Genomic DNA, 19,795 nt, shown 5'->3' on the forward strand with positions numbered 1-19,795 from the left:
GATCGATAATAAAATATCGGGAGTAGTTATCGATATATAAAGAAAAACTTGATATGCGCGTGATATACACGGACCTAGATTTCAAGTCTCTAGCTCTTATATCTTCTGAAATCGACGCGTTCATACATACGGACGGACGGACGGACGGACGGACGGACGGACGGACGGACGGACAGACAGACGGACAGGGCCAAATCGACTTAGCTCGTCGCCCTGATCAAGAATATATATACTTTGTGGGGTCTGCCACGCCTCCTTCTGCCTGTTACATACTTTTAACAAAACCATTATACCCTGATTTCCCATTTTCAATGGGTTCAGGGTATAAAAAGAATAAGTAAGTAGTACTAATGTCTAAAACTCTTTTTTTTTTTTTGTTAAATAATTGACTGTAGTCAGAATGTTCGGCTGATTGAGGTATAGTTTACACAAAATCTTGAAATTTTTCTTGAATACATGATGAAGAATTTCGAATTTTAGCCTCCGTAGTAACGACACACTGTTAAGCAAAACAAGTTAAGGTACACAATTTTTCAAAAAATGTTAAAATGAATCAAAATAAGCAAACCTATGTAGATTTTTCAATTAAAGGGGAATAAAATGGTCAAAAATGCAACAAAAGAAATTGTTTTCATTTATTTTATGAATAGTAAGTAAGCGCACACTGCAGCCCATGCGTGTTTATGCGTGGTTGCTTGTATGTGTATGTGTGTGTGTATGTGTGTGTGTGTATGCGTTTGTGTCTGTATGCATGTGTGTGTGTATGTGTGTCTTTATGCGTGTGTGTGTATGTTTACTTGTGTGTGCGTACGTGTGTGTGTGTGTGTGTGTGTGCGTGTTTCTTGTGTAAGCTGAAAGTCGCGAAAAAGTATTGAAATATCTATTGCTCCAAGGGTTCAGGGGATCTCGTAGTCGAGCAGTCTCGACTAGAGCTTTCTTACTTGTTAATTTTAAGCTAGCTTTGTCTCAATTCAAATATGACCTAATATGGCATATGATGAGAAGAAAGATTTGTATCTATGATGTATGTTTGCATTTCATATTTGATTTCTCGATGGCAAATAATTAAAAATTTTACTTTGGTAATGAGCTAATCAGACTTTTATAATTGACTAAAATATATTAAATCTAGTAACATCGTCAAAATTTTATCAAAGAATAAATGTCTCACTCTTAGAAAAACTTACTTTTTAATAAGGAGAATAAAATATCTGGCCGTGTTTATTATACCCATTCACGAAAGTGAAATAAGTATATTGGTTTTGTGCAATGTCCGTCTTCCTGCCCGTCTGTCCGTATGAACGCAATCTATTTCGGCGTTATTGAAGCTCCGATTTATAAAGTGTTAAAATTTTCCCGATGCATTTTGCGATATACCAGAAATCATATTAGTTCAAGAGCTACAAAGATGAAATTCACAAGCTATGGTGGATATATCTACTGTATCTCCTAGACTTGTAAAGCTAGAACGTTAAAATTTTAAATAGAACGTTAAAATTCTATAAAAATTAATAAAACAAAAAAAAAACTTTATATCTACGTTGCTAGGGGTGTTGTAAATCGGAACTGAAGATATAATGATTTTTTAAATTTTGCTATATTTTGGGCAGTATTGACGCTATAGGCCTGAAATTTGATATATATATTCGCGCTAACTACCCAATACCAAAAAGCTTTGACGGATATATGCCCGCCCACAGGGGGCGTGCAAACCGCAAAAGTTTATATCTCCTAAAATATAATAGCTACAAGCTTCGGATAGTTAAGTAACTAGTAACCTCCTCGATGAACCAAAAATAATTATTACACCTTTTTAGGGGCGTGGCATATAGAAAAATACCCCGTAATTTTCACATTTTTGGAGCGTAAGCATCCAAATTTTGCAGTTAGGTTACCGTAATCTCCTTATAAAAACTGGCCAAAAATGAGGTGTCTACGCGTAGTAGGGGCGTGTCAAATCGGGAAAACTGTATTTTCTACAGTATTAGAGCTAGAAACTCAAAACTGAGTTACTAAATAGCAGATGGGATGTGAATCCGGATTCTGCAGTTGGTAACGCCCGACTGCAACGTTCTTACTTGTTTTAATTGATAACATTATTAAAAACAAGTAAGAAGACTCTAGTCGAGACTGCTCGACTAGGAGATACCCTGAACCCTCTAATCTGATATTCTAATCAGTCTGCACTTCTTTTCGACACACATACATACACACACGTATTAGAATGCGCTCTGCTAACTGCGCTTGGGCTGCGCTGTAGTGTTGGTAACATTATAAGAATTTATTTGTTGAATAATTTAATTTCTATACGTACAATCTTAATGAAAGTTTCAGGGCGTAATTATATGGTGAAAATGTATGTACATTCCAAAGCACATGTCTCTAGTACTTGAAATACGCCTTTTACAAAGGTGTGGGTGAGGGGTGCATATAGGAGTGGGGGGTAAATTACAACAAAAATCGAAATTATATAAAATACATATAAGTCTACATTTAAAATTTGCAAGCTCTAGCTCTAAAGGTGTAGGAGATATAATTAAATAACTAGCTTTCGATGAGGTTTTTGATCGATAATAAAATATCGGGAGTAGTTATCGATATATAAAGAAAAACTTGATATGCGCGTGATATACACGGACCTAGATTTCAAGTCTCTAGCTCTTATATCTTCTGAAATCGACGCGTTCATACATACGGACGGACGGACGGACGGACGGACGGACGGACGGACGGACGGACAGACAGACGGACAGGGCCAAATCGACTTAGCTCGTCGCCCTGATCAAGAATATATATACTTTGTGGGGTCTGCCACGCCTCCTTCTGCCTGTTACATACTTTTAACAAAACCATTATACCCTGATTTCCCATTTTCAATGGGTTCAGGGTATAAAAAGAATAAGTAAGTAGTACTAATGTCTAAAACTCTTTTTTTTTTTTTGTTAAATAATTGACTGTAGTCAGAATGTTCGGCTGATTGAGGTATAGTTTACACAAAATCTTGAAATTTTTCTTGAATACATGATGAAGAATTTCGAATTTTAGCCTCCGTAGTAACGACACACTGTTAAGCAAAACAAGTTAAGGTACACAATTTTTCAAAAAATGTTAAAATGAATCAAAATAAGCAAACCTATGTAGATTTTTCAATTAAAGGGGAATAAAATGGTCAAAAATGCAACAAAAGAAATTGTTTTCATTTATTTTATGAATAAATAGTTGTCATATGTATAAACTAATCCATATTCATTTATTTACTTAAAATTTAATAGGTATTTTAACAATTAATATTGATTTATTTGCACTCTGTATGTAAAAATATTCATTCAATTTTGAGTTTCTAGTTCTAAAACTGTGAAAATATAGATTTCTCTATAGAGAACTAAGTCTATATTCTTTGATTTGCTCAGATATAACTTTTGTTAATGATTGGTATATCAGTAGAGCAGTCCCGACTAGAGGAATACTAGATCTTTTTACTTAATCAATACTATAAATCCTAATAGATAATGTAATAGAATGTAAATTATTTATGTATGTATATGATGGCTCTGAAATTGTATCGACTTTTATGTCGTTCATACTAAGGATTCAGTATTAAAATTGGAAGAAATTATGTTTTATAAATGTTGAATGCCTATAATTACATTATTAATCATACATACATATGTTATGAAACGTCCGAAACAGTTCCTTCAAAATAAACGAAAATAATGAACTACTTATGTTATATTATATACACATACAAGTACACAAACACTCCACATTTTATGCATGCTTATACATTTATATGTACACATATACATGTTTGTGTATGCCCTTTTCTTTTAAATACATACGCATGCACACGCGCGTGTAATATTTGATTGTCCAAGTTATCGACTTTATGATTAGAGTGTCTGCAACAAATGAACCGTTAAAGAATTAAATTGCCGGAATTCCAACCACTCTGTTACAGATATTTAAGAAAACAGTTTTCCACATGCCTTACATTTGTGAAATAAGACTGTACAAGGGCTGTACAAATTCTTCCAATTGATTGTAGCTCAACTGTAACTTAATATTTATTTACTAATTGATTTCACTATCCCAAAAATAAATTGACCTGGAAGATAAATTGACCTGTAAAAAGTAATACAATTGATTCGTGAACCCTAAAAAATGAACATACTTCCTTCAAACAAGTAAGATAGGCCTAATCGGAGTCCTCGACCACTAGGACCTGCACAATCAAATAATATATTAATAAAAGAAAGAGATATAAACAAGTATGAAACTTCTTGTCGAGGCTGCTCAACTTCGAAGTATTCGGGGAATTTATTTTCAATAATTCATCACTAATTTTAATTTATTACTTTAATTGATTTATTAAACCAAACAAATTAATTAATTCAATGAAATTTTCGTACCTTTTTTTAACAAGAAAACTTGATTTGTGCGTGCTATACAATGTCCAACAAAAAATATTAATTTCTAGCTCTTGTAAATTCTGAGATCGACGCGTTGATACGCGTCAAACAAAACATTTATAATAGCCTTTTCCCATTTTTAATGGGTTCAAGGTATAAATAAAACAACACCCAATAGAGTTGAGTCTCAAATCATAATTAATATATGACGGGGCGCATCGCCTCGAACAAAACTACTTCTAGCACAGTAGCATCTAGCAAATTGAAACTAAAGTAACGCCAGAATATTAAAACAATGTACAATGTACAAATGAATGCTTAAATGTATGTGTGCAGACGTATAGAAAAACTATTGGTGCTATTGCACAAATTGCATAGAAAACACGCAAAACTAAATAAACATTCAATCTAAATATACATATACATGATATTGCTTTGTAACTGCATTTTAATAAGATCGGAAAACGGAAATAGTTACAGATTTTTTAAAACAAACATTTTTAATGTCAAGGCTATTGCTCTTATTCTCATTGATCTCCCGTTATACATATAAGCTAAGCGCTCCCACACTAGAGTACTAGTGATTAGGGATGCTGTGTTGGGTTCTTGTGAATATAAATAACTTTCTGTTCAATGAAGTAATATATTTTATAAAATTTAGTAGCAGTAGTAGTCTAAACCCTCTCGTCCGAATATAAACTGAGCCATATCAGTTCTACTGGTTGGCTTTTCCCGTTGAATGTCAGACTGGACTCTCCAGCCACCTTAACTTATATACTATATAATACCTATATATATATAATACATATCTAATGCATTTCTTAAAGCTTTATTTTACTTAAATTAAAAAGTCCCGTTATATTTGTCAATGGAAAATAATGAGAAGGGTTAGCCAGTTATTTTGCTAGTGCATCTAAGTTATGTGTCTGCTCGTATGCTGCTTCACGACGAAACAAAATGCCGAGTAATGTAAAACATCAGTAATATAAAATATGTAGTCCCTTATACGAATTCCTTCGGTGGCATTTTCTGCTTCAAATATTTGTCGTGCACACACATTGCAGAAGAGTCACATTTACTGAGCTATGCTCCAGGTAATACTAACCGTGGCTACCTATGTTTGTCGTCATATTGAAAATATTCACGAAAAGCTTGTAAACTTTATGCACCCTCATAGCTTTCCAAGGGGTTGAGGGCTGAAGGTTGAGGTTTCACCGCTGGTCACGCTGACAGAGCTTATTATGGCTTGCGTGGGTGCTTTCAATGTTTTCAAAATTCACTTCACGCAAGAATTCCTTTTGTTCTTAAAACATATTTTTGTAATATATTATAAGTATATTCTCGTACGCCCAATACTAACACGTTTACTAGTACATAGATACAAATATCTTGTGTCCTTCTCATAGAATATTGTCCCTTGAGAGGATAGGCTTCCCTTCTCACTTCAAATGGTTTCTTCTTTCACACTTACTCAAATTTCCTCAATGACAATGAGAGTAAATAGTCCCATACACATGATAAATCGTTTAATATTAGACTGTGCTCATAGCGTACTTCAATCGAAAGTGTTTGCTTTTCATTCTTTTTCTTCTATTCTCAGCAAACACATTAAACTGCAGCTAAATATTACGGAAAATCTTTTATCTGAGAACACACATACAAAAACAAACATACTTATACAATCACACAACATACTATTGATCGGCCTTGCAGCTGTATCACTTTGTACGTATATATTATGTAGAATGAATAAAGTATGAATCCGTTCTGTATAGAGCCTGAAAATAACAACAATCATAATAGAATCAAATAGGCAAAGTAAGTTAAATTTGTGAAATCGTTTGAATATTTTAAATAAAGTTATTAGTAAGATAAAAAGCGAATTATTGAAATTTGTATCTATTTGTTGGCAATTAATAGACAGTTCTACACCCAGCGACAAAAAATAGTCCCACTATAAAAATATTAAAACTTTTTCCGTCTCTAGCTCGGGGTTCCCCCAAATGACATTCAATTCAACTAATGTTTTCTTTAGTTTTAATAAAATTTGAAGAGCTTAGGCAAGACAAGGTTGAAAACATAGAAAAACGAAAGCAGATGAATATTTCTGAAAAAAATCATTGCATTGGCGGAGCAAAACCATTCAATTCGTGAAATAGCTAAGAAAATTGGCTTTAATGAAAGTTCAGTTTGACGTTTAGTATAAAAATTTCGTGGGACGGAGAAAGTAGAAAGGAAGAAAGGATCGGGAAAAAAAAATGCACATGCGATCGGGAAAATCGCAGTATCTTAAAGAGTTTGGCGGAGAAAAAGAGAACGAATTTCCGAAAACTGCTGTCTTGCCACTGCAAAGAATTAGCCTTATTTTATGATATGGGGATGCATATCCAGATATAAAACGGACTCAATGATTATGTTTCAAGGAATGGTGAATGCCGAAAATATAAGGAAATTATTCTCAGTGGACTTGTGCCTAGTATTAAGTCCGTTACTGAAAAAGAATATCTGGACGCATTGTATGATTCCATGTATGATTCAAATGCGTCAAAGCCAAAGGTGGTACTACGGAGTATTAACGAATATATAATTTAATTTTTTAAGTAAAATGTAATCATTGTTAAATTTTTTATAATTTATGTTTATAGCAACTAGTTTGAATAAGATGAAAAAAAAATTTTTTTTGTTGAAAATTGCTGAAGGAGGTATAAACTTTTGCGGTTTTCCACGCCCCCTGTGGGCGAACATATATCCGCCATAGAGTTTTGGTCTTGGATGGTCACAGATTTTTTTTTTTTTTTTTTTGTTAGCTATATAGAATTATAACAATAGCGCACGTAACTTTAACTTTCTAGCTTTAAAACTCGAGAAGGGGGGATAACCCCCAATGGGCGTAAATATATCGAAACATTTTTAACACTTTATAAATCAGAGATATACACGAGTGTGTGTTCCAAATTTCAAATCTGAATTATAACAAAAATCGAAATTCTATCAAAGACATATGAATTTAAATATAAAATTTTGCGACTCTACCTCCAAAGACGTAGATAGTGTGTTTAATCGACAACAAAAACCTGGATGAGTTATTTATATGGACATTTAAAAAAAATCAAGTTTCTAGCTCATATATCTTCTGAGATAGACGCATCCATAGATACGAACAGGCAGACAGACGGTCGGGCGGACAGGACAGGCGTTTTGTAAAGTGTTTACATTGCCCTGATCCGTCCACTAAGGGCGTGGCAAATCGGAAAATGCATTTTCCGATATTCCAGAAATCATGTTAGTTGAAGACCTAGAAAGCAGAAATTTAGTATGTAGGTCCGCGTCGACCACCCAAGATCACGAGCTATGGCGGATATATCTCCGCCTGTTGGGGGCGTGGCAAATCGGATAAAACTGTATCTCCTAAAGTTGAAAACCTTGAATGCTAAAATTTTGCACGTAAGCTGATGCTTCGATTCTTTAAAAATGAGTGAAAAAACAAGTAAGAAGACTCTAGTCGAGACTGCTCGACTAGGAGATACCCTGAACCCTCTAATCTGATATTCTAATCAGTCTGCACTTCTTTTCGACACACATACATACACACACACGTATTAGAATGTGCTCTGCTAAATGCGCTTGGGCTGCGCTGTAGTGTAGGTAACATTATAAGAATTTATTTGTTGAATAATTTAATTTCTATACGTACAATCTTAATGAAAGTTTTAGGGCGTAATTATATGGTGAAAATGTATGTACATTCCAAAGCAAAAGTCTCTAGTACTTGAAATACGCCTTTTACAAAGGTGAGGGTGAGGGGGTGGATATAGGGGTGGGGGGTAAATTACAACAAAAATCGAAATTATATAAAATACATATAAATCTACATTTAAAATTTGGAAGCTCTAGCTCTAAAGGTGTGGGAGATATAATTAAATAACTAGCTTTCGATAAGGTTTTTGATCGATAATAAAATATCGGGAGTAGTTATCGATATATAAAGAAAAACTGGATATGCGCGTGATATACACGGACCTAGGAAAAAAATTTCAAGTCTCTAGCTCTTATATCTTCTGAAATCGACGCGTTCATACATACGGACGGACGGACGGACGGACGGACGGACGGACGGACAGACAGACGGACAGGGCCAAATCGACTTAGCTCGTCGCCCTGATCAAGAATATATATACTTTGTGGGGTCTGCCACGCCTCCTTCTGCCTGTTACATACATTTCAACAAAACCATTATACCATGATTTCCCATTTTCAATGGGTTCAGGGTATAACAAGTAAGAAAGCTCTAATCGAGACTGCCCGACTACGAGATCCCCTGAACCCTTCAACCAACTGATATTTCAATAATTTTTCTTCTTTTTCTTTTCTTCTTGACTTTTCTTCTAGATGGACTATCTTCATGTAACTTTCAGATTATGAATATAACACAGATATGCATGTATTTGCCAAAGCACAAGTAGTATTTGAAATATGCCTTTTACAAATGTGATGGTGAGGGGGTGAATTAGAGGTGGCGGTAAATTTTAACAAAAACCGAAAATTTGGAGACTCTAGCTTTAAAGATGTTGGAGATATAAATTTATTACTGGTTTTCAATAATGCTTTTAATCGATAACAAAATAACGGGACAAGTTATCGATATTTTAAACAAAACTCGACATGCAAGTGCTATACACGGACCTAGAAAAAAAATTTTTAAGTCTCTAACTCTTATTTCTTCTGAGATCGCCGCGTTCAAACATACGGACAGACGGACGGACGGGCGGACGGACAGACGGACAGAGCTAAATCGACTCAGCTCGTCGCCCTGATCAAGAATATATATACTTTATGGGGTCTGCCACGCCTCCTTCTGCCTGTTACATACATTTAACAAAACCATGATACCCTGATTTCCCATTGAAAATGGGTTCAGGGTATAATTATATATCTACGCCTACTAGGGGCGTGGCAAATCGGACCTAAAGATATAGTGATTTTTCGAATTCTGCTATATTTTAGGCACTATTGATGCTAGAGAAATTTGATATATATACGCGGGTTGACCACCCAAGTCCAACGAGCTATGGTAGATATATGTCCGCCCATAGGGGGCGTGGCAAACCGCAAAAGTTTATATCTCCTACAGTCTAAGAGCTAGAAGCTTCAAATTTGGATAGTTAGTTACTGGTAGCCTTCTATCGATGCCCCAAAAAAAACTAGCCTAAAATGAGGAGTCTACGGCCACTAGGGTCGTGGCAATCGGCATATATAGAGCCCGAATTGCGGCATTTATATGCGTCAGCCATCTATTTATGTATTTGTACACATAAATAAGCTTAATAGATATTCACAATACGAAAAGAAACATTTTTATGAAATTTAAAAAATATATAAGTAGCCAAAATAGCAAAAATTTGCAATTTACAAAAAAGAGTTTTTCGCGGGATTTGAACTCGCACCCAAGCCAAATAGCATGTTTGTCAAAATAACTAAAATAAAGATCGCCCGCGATTCTGCTTACAGCACCACTGCGTCGTCTCAAATAACAGTAGTTATAACGAAATCACATTATTGTTATGAATCGAGCAGCTTTTCGATATTATTGCACCATCGACTACACCTTGCATCGTTCAGTTTGCATTGGTCCAATGGGCGTTGTTTGCCAGCATTGAGGCGCATTGAAGTTTGCTGGTGAAACGCCCGGTTTGTGCTGCCTTAGTGGTAAAGTGACAATGCCATTATATTTCTATCTATCTATATATATATATATATATATATATATATATATATATATATATATATATATATATATATATATATATATATATATATATATATATAAATATATATATATATTTATATATATAAATATATATGTTTAAAATTTATGCAAAATGTGAATATGACAGGGTGTTTTTTGATATGCCGCGCCCCTAAAAAGGCGTTGCATTTTTTTTTGGGAATCGATAGAGGAGGTTACCAGTAACCACTAACCAGATAGCCACAAAGATTTCGGTATACTCTTCTCTCAAAAGGAAAGAGGTGGAATCGTCCCGAACAAATTTCAATTCTTGTGCGCGGCTAAGTTATGATTTGAGAGACAATAGAGAGAGAGACTAATATTGTTTCTGGCACATCGGAAAATACTTTTGCCACGCCCCTAGTGGACGGATCGGGAAACTTTTAACACTTTATAAATTGAAGGTATACACGAGTGAATGAGTATAAAAATATATACGCAAATATGTATACATATGTGTTCAGGCGTGAACATATGAATATACGAAGATCGTATACATGCCTCCGACGCACTCAACGACTAGCAGGTAGTGCGCTGGGAAAAGATAAGGGTCACATGTACGGTCTGCTAACTGCGCAGTAAGCAGCGGCTGCGCTTGGGCTGCACTGCAGTGTGGGCAATATTATGAGAATTTATTTGTTGAATAATTTATTTTGTAGGCATACGATCTCAATGAAACTTTCAGAGCGTAATCATATAGTTAAAATGTGTGTACATTCCAGAGCAGAAGTCGCTAGTACTTTAAATGCGTTTTTAACAAATTGGGGGCGAATGGGGCGTGGTATCCAAAATCTGTAAATTACAAAATCTTTGTATTTATTAACTTTATATAAAACGCGAATTTGAAGTCTCCAGGTCTAAAAGTGTTCAAATTAGGCTGAAAAAACAATGTCGATTTTTCGATTATTCTCGATAAAATAGTTATCGGATGAGTTATCGAAAAAAATATGATAAACTTGTACTGCCTATGGTATACACGAGTATGCATGCCAAATTTCAGCTCTCTAGCTCTTATATCTTCTGAGATCCTTTTGCTCATACGGACGGACGGACGGACGGACGGACAGACGGACAGGGCTATATCGACTCAGCTCGTCGTCATGATCAAGAAAATATATACTTTATGGGGTCTGCGATGATTCCTTCTGCCTGTTACATACTTTTCACAAAACCATTATACCCTGATTTCCCATATTCAATGGGTTCAGGGTATAAATAGCTAATAGACCCACGCGGAGCCTTACAAACTCAGCGATAAGATAAGAACATGTAATAGACCAATGCTGAGCCTTGCACACTCAGCAATAGACGCACTAGATTTAAGGGTTTAAATTATGCTCAGAAGAATAAAGATCAATACGCAACTAAACACCATCATAGTCAAGTGTATTCGTTCATATGTACATATGTATGTATCTACAGTCTCAGTAGCCTGTCCAAGCCCAAATTAGTATATCTCCTACAGTTTCAGTCAACAAGTTTTTCGTTCTTTTCAACGGTTCGAGGAAATCGATATTGGCCGTAAGCGTTTATAACCTACAATATATAAATAATCTTCATTGCATACGAACGATTGGAGAGAATTACAAAATTAGAACAGAGTATCCCACAGTCGGTTGCGGACGATTGTTAATTGTTTGTGTCGAAAGTTTGTTTTATTCTGAGATCGACACAGATATATGTACATACGGATGCTAGGTCAGCATAGGACATCCGCCAGGTTCTGGTACGTCTTGTTTTGACAATTAATGCTTATACGACAATGCTTATCTGTAAGCGTATAAACCCTCATATGATATTTTTCTGAGCTGAGGGCACAAATAATTACTGAAAGGAACAAAAAAAAAATAAATGAAAAATCTTAAGTGTTATAAATTTGTACACAACAATTTTGTTTTTAATATTATATTTCAATTGACAAAAATTGATCTTGAATTCAGAAAGTCGTTTGACGAACACATATAATGACATTTTATATTAGTATATATGCTACCTTAAATAATACGTTTTATATACTGTTTTCTTTCTTCTAAATACCTATGACATATAAACAAATTATTAGATCATTCCAAATATATTATGTTGAATCGCGTACTTGTAAAACAGTAGTATAAAACATTAGTTATTATATTTAGTTTACTTATGTTGGGATGAACGATCTTATTTATAATTCATAATTCGATTTCATGCCGTCTCAGTCTAATAATTAAAAACATATTGACAATCTATTGATAGTAAATGCAGTTTCGCATGTATTAATAAACGTATGAAAGACACTTTTGCCTTTTAAGAGTTACTCTACACTGACATTTATCAAAACCCAATTTACAATTTTCAACTCTAATAATATTGTGACACCGAAATTTAATATGTATCCAATAGTGCTTCAAAATTAATTTTCCTTAAAACATTTTTGCGGGTCACCAACAAATGCCAAATTTTATATTATATATATTATGTATATATAGTGAAATCTTTTTTATGAGCTTTTTGTTTTTTTCATTTAACAATTCAGTAAAGGAGTCAATAAGATTTTGGAAGATTATAAGATAATCTACTATGGCGGTTTTAGTTTTAGGTAGTGCACATTTAATATAATTATTAGATTAATTATTAATTTAAATAAATAAATTATTAATTTGCGAATGAGCATCGCCTATTCGTTGCAAAAACGTATATCGTTATTAGCACAAATAAATAATTCTTTGTAAAATTATTTTAATATTGTAGGAATAATGTCTGTAATCGATACAGCTCAATTATTTCCAAATTGTGTGTAAAGCTTAACCTACCATTGAGATGACAAAGTACTATAATTGTTATTGGTGTAAGTAATAAATCGTTCTTATTATTTAGTTACTTCTAAATTGATTTATTCCTTTTTTTTTTTTTCTAAATATTAGATATAAACAAAACATGCGCATCTATAATACTCATAATATATTGCAAACTTAAAGGACGCCAATACAAAAAAAAATAAAATTCAATTATTACAGCAAGAATTTAAAAGCCAATATAACTTTTTTATTAGACAACGATTTCCAAGAATTCCAAAGTATAAATTTTTAATAGTTTATTTCTTAACTAACGGGAAGAGAATATTGTTGGGTATGAGATTATTTATTTTCATCTTAAATGCTTTTCAAAAACACTTTTTCAATAATTCTGCTTCTTTTTCACCATAATAATTGACTTACATAAGTTATTTTCTTACTTTAAAATAAAGTATTGATCACATTAATATTGGAAGATTTTTTAAATATGGGATTTGTAAAAATATTATCAGAGATGTCTATCTTCGGCCAGCTACATATGAAATGATCTTGTATAAATATGGCACATAGGTGTTTTGAGAAGGTTTTAGATATGTCAAGGTATTATGGCCAGACTTGAGCTTTGTGTTCATTAAAAGAAGAAAAAAGAAAATAGAACTTTACAATATGGTAGTCTCTTTCTCAAAAATTTCACTATCTTTATAGGAATATGGCAACAAATGGGGTTTTGAATAAAATCTGTATGTATTTTGTTATGCCAAATTCCATTCAACAGCGATTTGATATATAAAATTCGAAAGATGTTCTTTCCAAGTATTGTGATACTTTTTTGAAACTGCGAAACTCGTTTAAAGAGAAAGAAACATAAATAATGTATACTTTAATGGCTCTAACAACCAGTCTCAATGTAATGATTTGACGAGTGATACGAATTGAGACTGTACATGATTTATAAACCCAATAATATATTTCGTAACAAAGTAAGTAAACATATTATATTTTCTACAAGGAAATTAATAGATCGCAAAAACATTTATAGAAAGAAGAATTAGAATTAGAAACATCATCCAAAATAATTATATTATTAATTATTTGACATTTAACAATTAAATTATGTTTGCGACATACAGATAAGTCGATAATTTTAGTCATATGTAGTTCAAATGTGCTCGTTACCATAATTAGACTACGTTATAAGGTATTTACATTTAGTATTAATTACCTATTATGCTGTTGAGAGCAATATTTGATCTACTAATTACTTTAGTTTAATAAATGCAGTATTCATATTGAATCTTAGCTAAGTACATTTAACCAACTTTGTCAACAAAAGCAAATGGTGGACTGACACGCTTTTCGGTTAGAATGTAATCTAATTGCTCGGTTTTTATGATTTTTGTTAAGCTAGAGCTTGGTTTTGATAGACTCTCTGTGTTTTCCATCTGAAATTTATGGTCACTCATAGTTGAACCAATAGCTAATGTTTCAGTGTTACTTAAAGTATCCATACAATTGTATTCATGTAATCTATTTGTTATTCCTAATGAATCTGAGACAGATTCAATGCTATAAATATTTCGCCGATGAGTTAAGAAGTCAAGTTGGTCGCCCTCAGTTGATGCAAATAGCTTTATATTCGTATCAACAAATTTTTTTCTATAACCGAATTCATCCGACTCACGCGGTTTTAGTTTTTCATTGCATGAGTCCGATTGTGCAATCCGTCGGGAGATAAACTTGGCTTCCCCACAATCGCGATTAAGGGTGCCGCAGCTGGGTACACTTCTGGACATATCTGGACATTGGATTGCAGCTTTGGCAGATTTAATTGTGAGAACTTTCCGCTGGGATTCACAGTGGTGCGTTGATTTGCGTTGCTGCTTTGTGCCCGGGTCAAAGAACTTGTAGTTGACGGGTACGTTGTCCACGGCGCTGTGGGTAATTAACCATTTTCATAATTAAAATTTTTGTTATTAACATTAAAAATTCTGTTGCATAGAGGCTCCTAGCTCTAAAGATGTAAAGACATATATATGTATAACTGAAATTTATAAGGAAATTTAAAGAAATCGATCAAATTAAATTTTTGAAACAAACTTGATCTACGATTGATAGACATTGATGACATGCCTACGGACGACCGGACAACCGGAGAGGGATAGTTCTATTCAGCTATTCCTTAATACATATTTACTTTATGGAGTCTACCATAAATAATTCGTCCTGTTACATTAAAGCAAAAGTCATACAATAATTTTTAACAAGTTCAGAGTATAAATAGAAAAAACAAGTAAGAAAGCTATAGTCGAGACTGCTCGACAACGAAATCCCCCGAACCCCTCTAAGAATTTATATTTCAATAATTATTCAAGTCTTTCTGCTTACATAAGAACACACATAGGCATGCACGTATAAACACGAATGGACTGCAGTGTGGACTTACTATGGGAACTTAATTGTTTAATAACTTTTCTTGTCGATGGACTATCTCTATGATGTTCCTAACATTGAACTGTGTGTATGTGTCAAAGCACAAGTATTCTAGTATTTGAAATAGGCCTTTTACAATGGTGCGGGTGAGGGTGGATATAGAGGTGGGGGTTAAATTACAACGAAAATCGAAATGATATAAAATACACATAAGTTCACATTTAAAGTTTTGAGACTGTAGCTCTAAAGGTGTTAGAGATATAATTAAATAGCTAGTTTTCGATAAGGGTTTTAATCGATAACAAAATAACGGGACAAGTTATCGATACTTAAAACAAAACTCGATATGCGCGGGTTATACACGGACCTACGAAAGAAATTTTAAGTCTCTTATATCTTCTGAGATCGACGGTCAGACGGACAGGGCTAAATCGACTCAGTTCGTCGCCCTGATTAAGAATATATATACTTTGTGGGGTCTGCCACGCCTCCTTCTGCCTGTTACATACATTTAACAAAAACCATTATACCCTGACTTCCCATTTTCAATGAGTTTAGGGTATAACAACTAAGAACGTTGCAGTCGGGCGTTACCGACTGCGGAATACTCATTCACATCCCATCAACAATTTAGTAGTTAAGTTTCGCTCTAATACTGTAGAAAATACAGTCCGATTTGCCACCCCCTTACTTGGCGTAGACACCGCAGTTTTGGTCAGTTCTTAGAACGTGATAACGGTACCCTAACTGCAAAGTTTGAATACTTACCCTAAAAAAAATGTGCAAAATTACAGGGTATTTTTCGTTATGACACGCCCCTAACGAGGCGTACAAATTATTTTTGGGTCATCGATAGAGGAGGTTACTGGTAACTTAACTATCTAAATTTGAGCTTCTAGATATTATACTTTAGGAGATATAAACTTTTGCGGTTTGCCACGCCCCCTGTGGGCGGACATATATCCGACAAAAAATTTTTGGTCTTGGGTGATCAGCCCGAGTATATATACAAACTTTGAGGTCTCTGGCATCAATAGTGTCCAAAATATAGCAGAATTTAAAAAATCACTATATCTTCAGATCCGATTTGCCACGCCCCCAATGGGCGGAGATATATCCGCCATAGCTCGTGATCTAGGGTGGTCGACGCGGACCTACATAACAAATTTCAGCTTTCTAGCTCTCAACTAACATGATTTCTGGCATATCGGAAAATGTATTTTCCGATTTGCCTCGCCCCTAGTGGGCGGATCGGGAAAATTTTAACACTTTATAAATCGGAGATATACACGAGTATGTGTTCCAAATTTCAAGTCTCTAGCTTCAATAGCGCCGAAATAGATTGCGTTCATACGGACAGACGGACGGACAGTAAGACGGACATTGCACAAAACCAATATACTAATTCACTTTCATGAATGAGTATAAAAGCAGTGAAAAAATTGTAAGAGAGAAAAGAGTAGGTACTAACTTACTATGCAGTTGAGGTCTACTAAATACAGAAGACCTTTCTTTACCGATTCCGGAGTCATTTCTGATTTTTCTTCCATGTGCTGGAAAATAATATAAAAATTTTAGAATGATTTCAATATTTGGTATATATGGTACAGTCGAATACCTGTAATCCCTTCGTCCTCAATAAAGCTTGATATTTCACGGTTGCTAGTACGATTTTCATCACGGGCTAGTTCTCGCTCCCCACTTAGCTCACTATCACTATTCAAGCTATCGTACTCCTCTGACTCTGATTTTATAATTTTCGATCGGCGCTTTAATCGCTTTTCTGTATTTGTATTGTTGCTGTCATCAACAGTCATCATATTAGGAAGTTTGACATTTGAGTTGATTCCACCTATATTCGTTGATATAGGGCGCATTCCTTTCGACCCCGAGCTACATAAAGTATTTTCATCCTCACAGCGAGAATCGTACTTTAATGAGCTTCCCGTGTAGCTCAAAGGAATATTCCCGGTCTGGTTTTCATGTTCTGGTAAATGAAATGTAGCGTAAGGATATATGTCTTCTGAGTATTCGGGTATTCGCTCAAGTCCAGCAACCGCTTCATTCGGGGTTTGCTGGCAAGATTTGCGTACTGTACCATAAAAGTGTTCATGACTTTGAATATCCTTTCCATCTGTAGCACTACTTTGTGGCCTTAATGAATCAACATTACGTGTAAACAAAGTATGAGGATCTATAAAACATAAAGGGTTCAGCTATTTTGTTTTCTTTTTGTAGCCCAGACATAAATATTTAATACACACAATTTCTGAAGCAGATAAAAGCTCCAATTAATGCAAGAATTGTTCCAAATATTGATGTAATGATAACAGCTATAAAGTGAACATCACTGAAAACAGTTTGCTCTTCGGGCATCGCATCAAACTCCGAGTTACCGGCTAATCCAAGCAAATTCTGTGTTTCGAAATAAAACTCTTTTGTCGTGGAGCCAGCATTGTTATTCGCTGTAACACGTAGATGATAAGCAGTGGCTGGCTCTAGGTCTCCAATACTATAACGATTCTATAAAAAAAATCCATAAATGACGAAAATGAAGTGTATACAACTAAATAGTATACTAACATGTGATTCAATTTTATTTGAAACAATAATCCATTCACTAGAAGTCTTATAGTGTTTAAATTCAATACTAAAATAAAGTATTGGGCATCCACCGTCTTGCCAAGAAGACAAATCTAGGATAACTGATGTTGTATTCGAACGTATGAAGCTGTGCTTTTTCGGTGCTATTGGCTTATTTCCTATTGAAATTATTGATAGTAGACTTTAGGTGTATAAAACTGTAACATAATTATATTTATATATAATACCTTTTGTCTGCGCTGAGACAATAGCACTAGCTACGCTGGTGCCAATTTTATTGAAACAAGTCATTGTGAATTGATATTTAGTGCCGCATTGAAGGTTTTCAAGCATGTATGAAGTTATTCGACGATCAATTTGCAACTCATCCCATTCGGCGGACTCACGCCTATAGGTTAAAGTAAATCCTCTAATTGGAGCGCCACCAATATCGTCGACTCTCCACTGAATAGAGACCGAATTCTTGTGAGCTGAATTTACCGACACAATGGGAGCGGAAGGTGGAACTAAAAGAAAAATATATTTTATTTAAATTTTAGCAAACATATATAAAGTATTTTACCTTGTACAAATAGCTGATAAACAATATGATCGGAGCCTATTGGATTTCTAACAATACATGAATAATTGCCTTCATGCGACCGTTGGATATTACGTAGGGTTAACGTATTCTCTGAGTTAACTTCGAGTGGTAATTGCTTCTTGGATCGAATATTGAGTATTTTCCATTCGGCACTTGACTTGGGATTTCCAACAAAAACACATGCTAACTTAATATCTGACCTCCAATTTACTGACAAAGTTTGACTAAATGATATTATTGCGGCTGGTATTGTTGTGCTGGGTACTAGCTTAATTACTGGAGTACTTGGGCCCTGGCCCACTCTAGTTGATGCTGTGACCCAAGCCTCATATGTTTCTCGAAAATTTAAGTCTTTTGCTTCAAAATGCCTATTATGTGCTGGCAAGACTTCTTTAAGGATTTTCAGCTCCTGACCCTTTTCAAGAACTCGTATGTAAACATTGTACTTTGTAATTAGTCCATTAGGCCGTCGAGGGGGTAGCCAGCTAATAATCACCGAAGATTCCGTGTTCACTGCGGATTTGACAAGCTCCGGCGCATCAGGAACTGCTTCCTCCGTAATGCATGATACAGGTGAACTGGGAATGCCTTCACCAGCTCGAGTAAATGCTAATACTTGAACACTATAATTTGTGAACGGCTGCAATCCGTGGAGTACTGTACTAAGAGCCGATGTTATCTTTGTCTCTCGAACATTGTATTCACTTTCTAAAAGTCCTGGTTCATAAAGCAATTTATAGCCTTGAATAATTCCATGACATAGTTTCTTTGGTGGGGACTGCCACGATATTTGAATATTTTGTGCAGTGAGCGCAACGCATGACACTGACCGAGGAGATGCTGAGGGTACGTCTTCTAAAGTGTGACCCAATACCATATCACTCGGGGGACCGTCGCCTTTTATATTAAATGCTGCTACAGTAATTCCATACTGAGTATATTTCTCCAATCCAATCAAACGGAAGTCATTTAAGCCCTCTGTAGTCAAACTTCCGACCTTGGTGTGATTTTTCTCATTTTCGGGAGAGCCCTGCTTTTGATATGAAATTGTATAACCTAATAGCTCTCCATTCCACGAATCACGTACAGGTGCTCGCCAAGTAATCAGCAACTATTTACGCAAAAAAAAGATTATAATCCAGTTAAAATTTTTTCTTTAAAAGATATGCATATGTGTAAGAAAAACTAGTGTATACATACCAATACTAAT

At 34.7% G+C, this 19,795-nt stretch overlaps 1 protein-coding gene across 1 annotated transcript in view; it reads right to left on the reverse strand.

The window, feature by feature from the left end:
- Positions 1-12,655: 12,655 nt before the first annotated feature.
- Positions 12,656-19,795, reverse strand: part of LOC6578168 (Down syndrome cell adhesion molecule-like protein Dscam2) — a 44,229-nt gene continuing 37,089 nt past the window's right edge. The window contains 8 exon segments of the mRNA XM_032728549.2: positions 12,656-14,900; positions 16,870-16,951; positions 17,017-17,385; positions 17,497-17,592; positions 17,663-17,921; positions 17,982-18,160; positions 18,230-18,508; positions 18,565-19,696. Coding sequence (XP_032584440.1) covers positions 14,279-14,900; positions 16,870-16,951; positions 17,017-17,385; positions 17,497-17,592; positions 17,663-17,921; positions 17,982-18,160; positions 18,230-18,508; positions 18,565-19,696 — 3,018 coding nt within the window. The 3' untranslated portion in view covers positions 12,656-14,278.

This window comes from Drosophila mojavensis, unplaced genomic scaffold, assembly GCF_018153725.1.
Source record: "Drosophila mojavensis isolate 15081-1352.22 unplaced genomic scaffold, ASM1815372v1 contig_49, whole genome shotgun sequence".
NCBI classification, from domain to species: Eukaryota; Metazoa; Arthropoda; class Insecta; order Diptera; family Drosophilidae; genus Drosophila; species Drosophila mojavensis.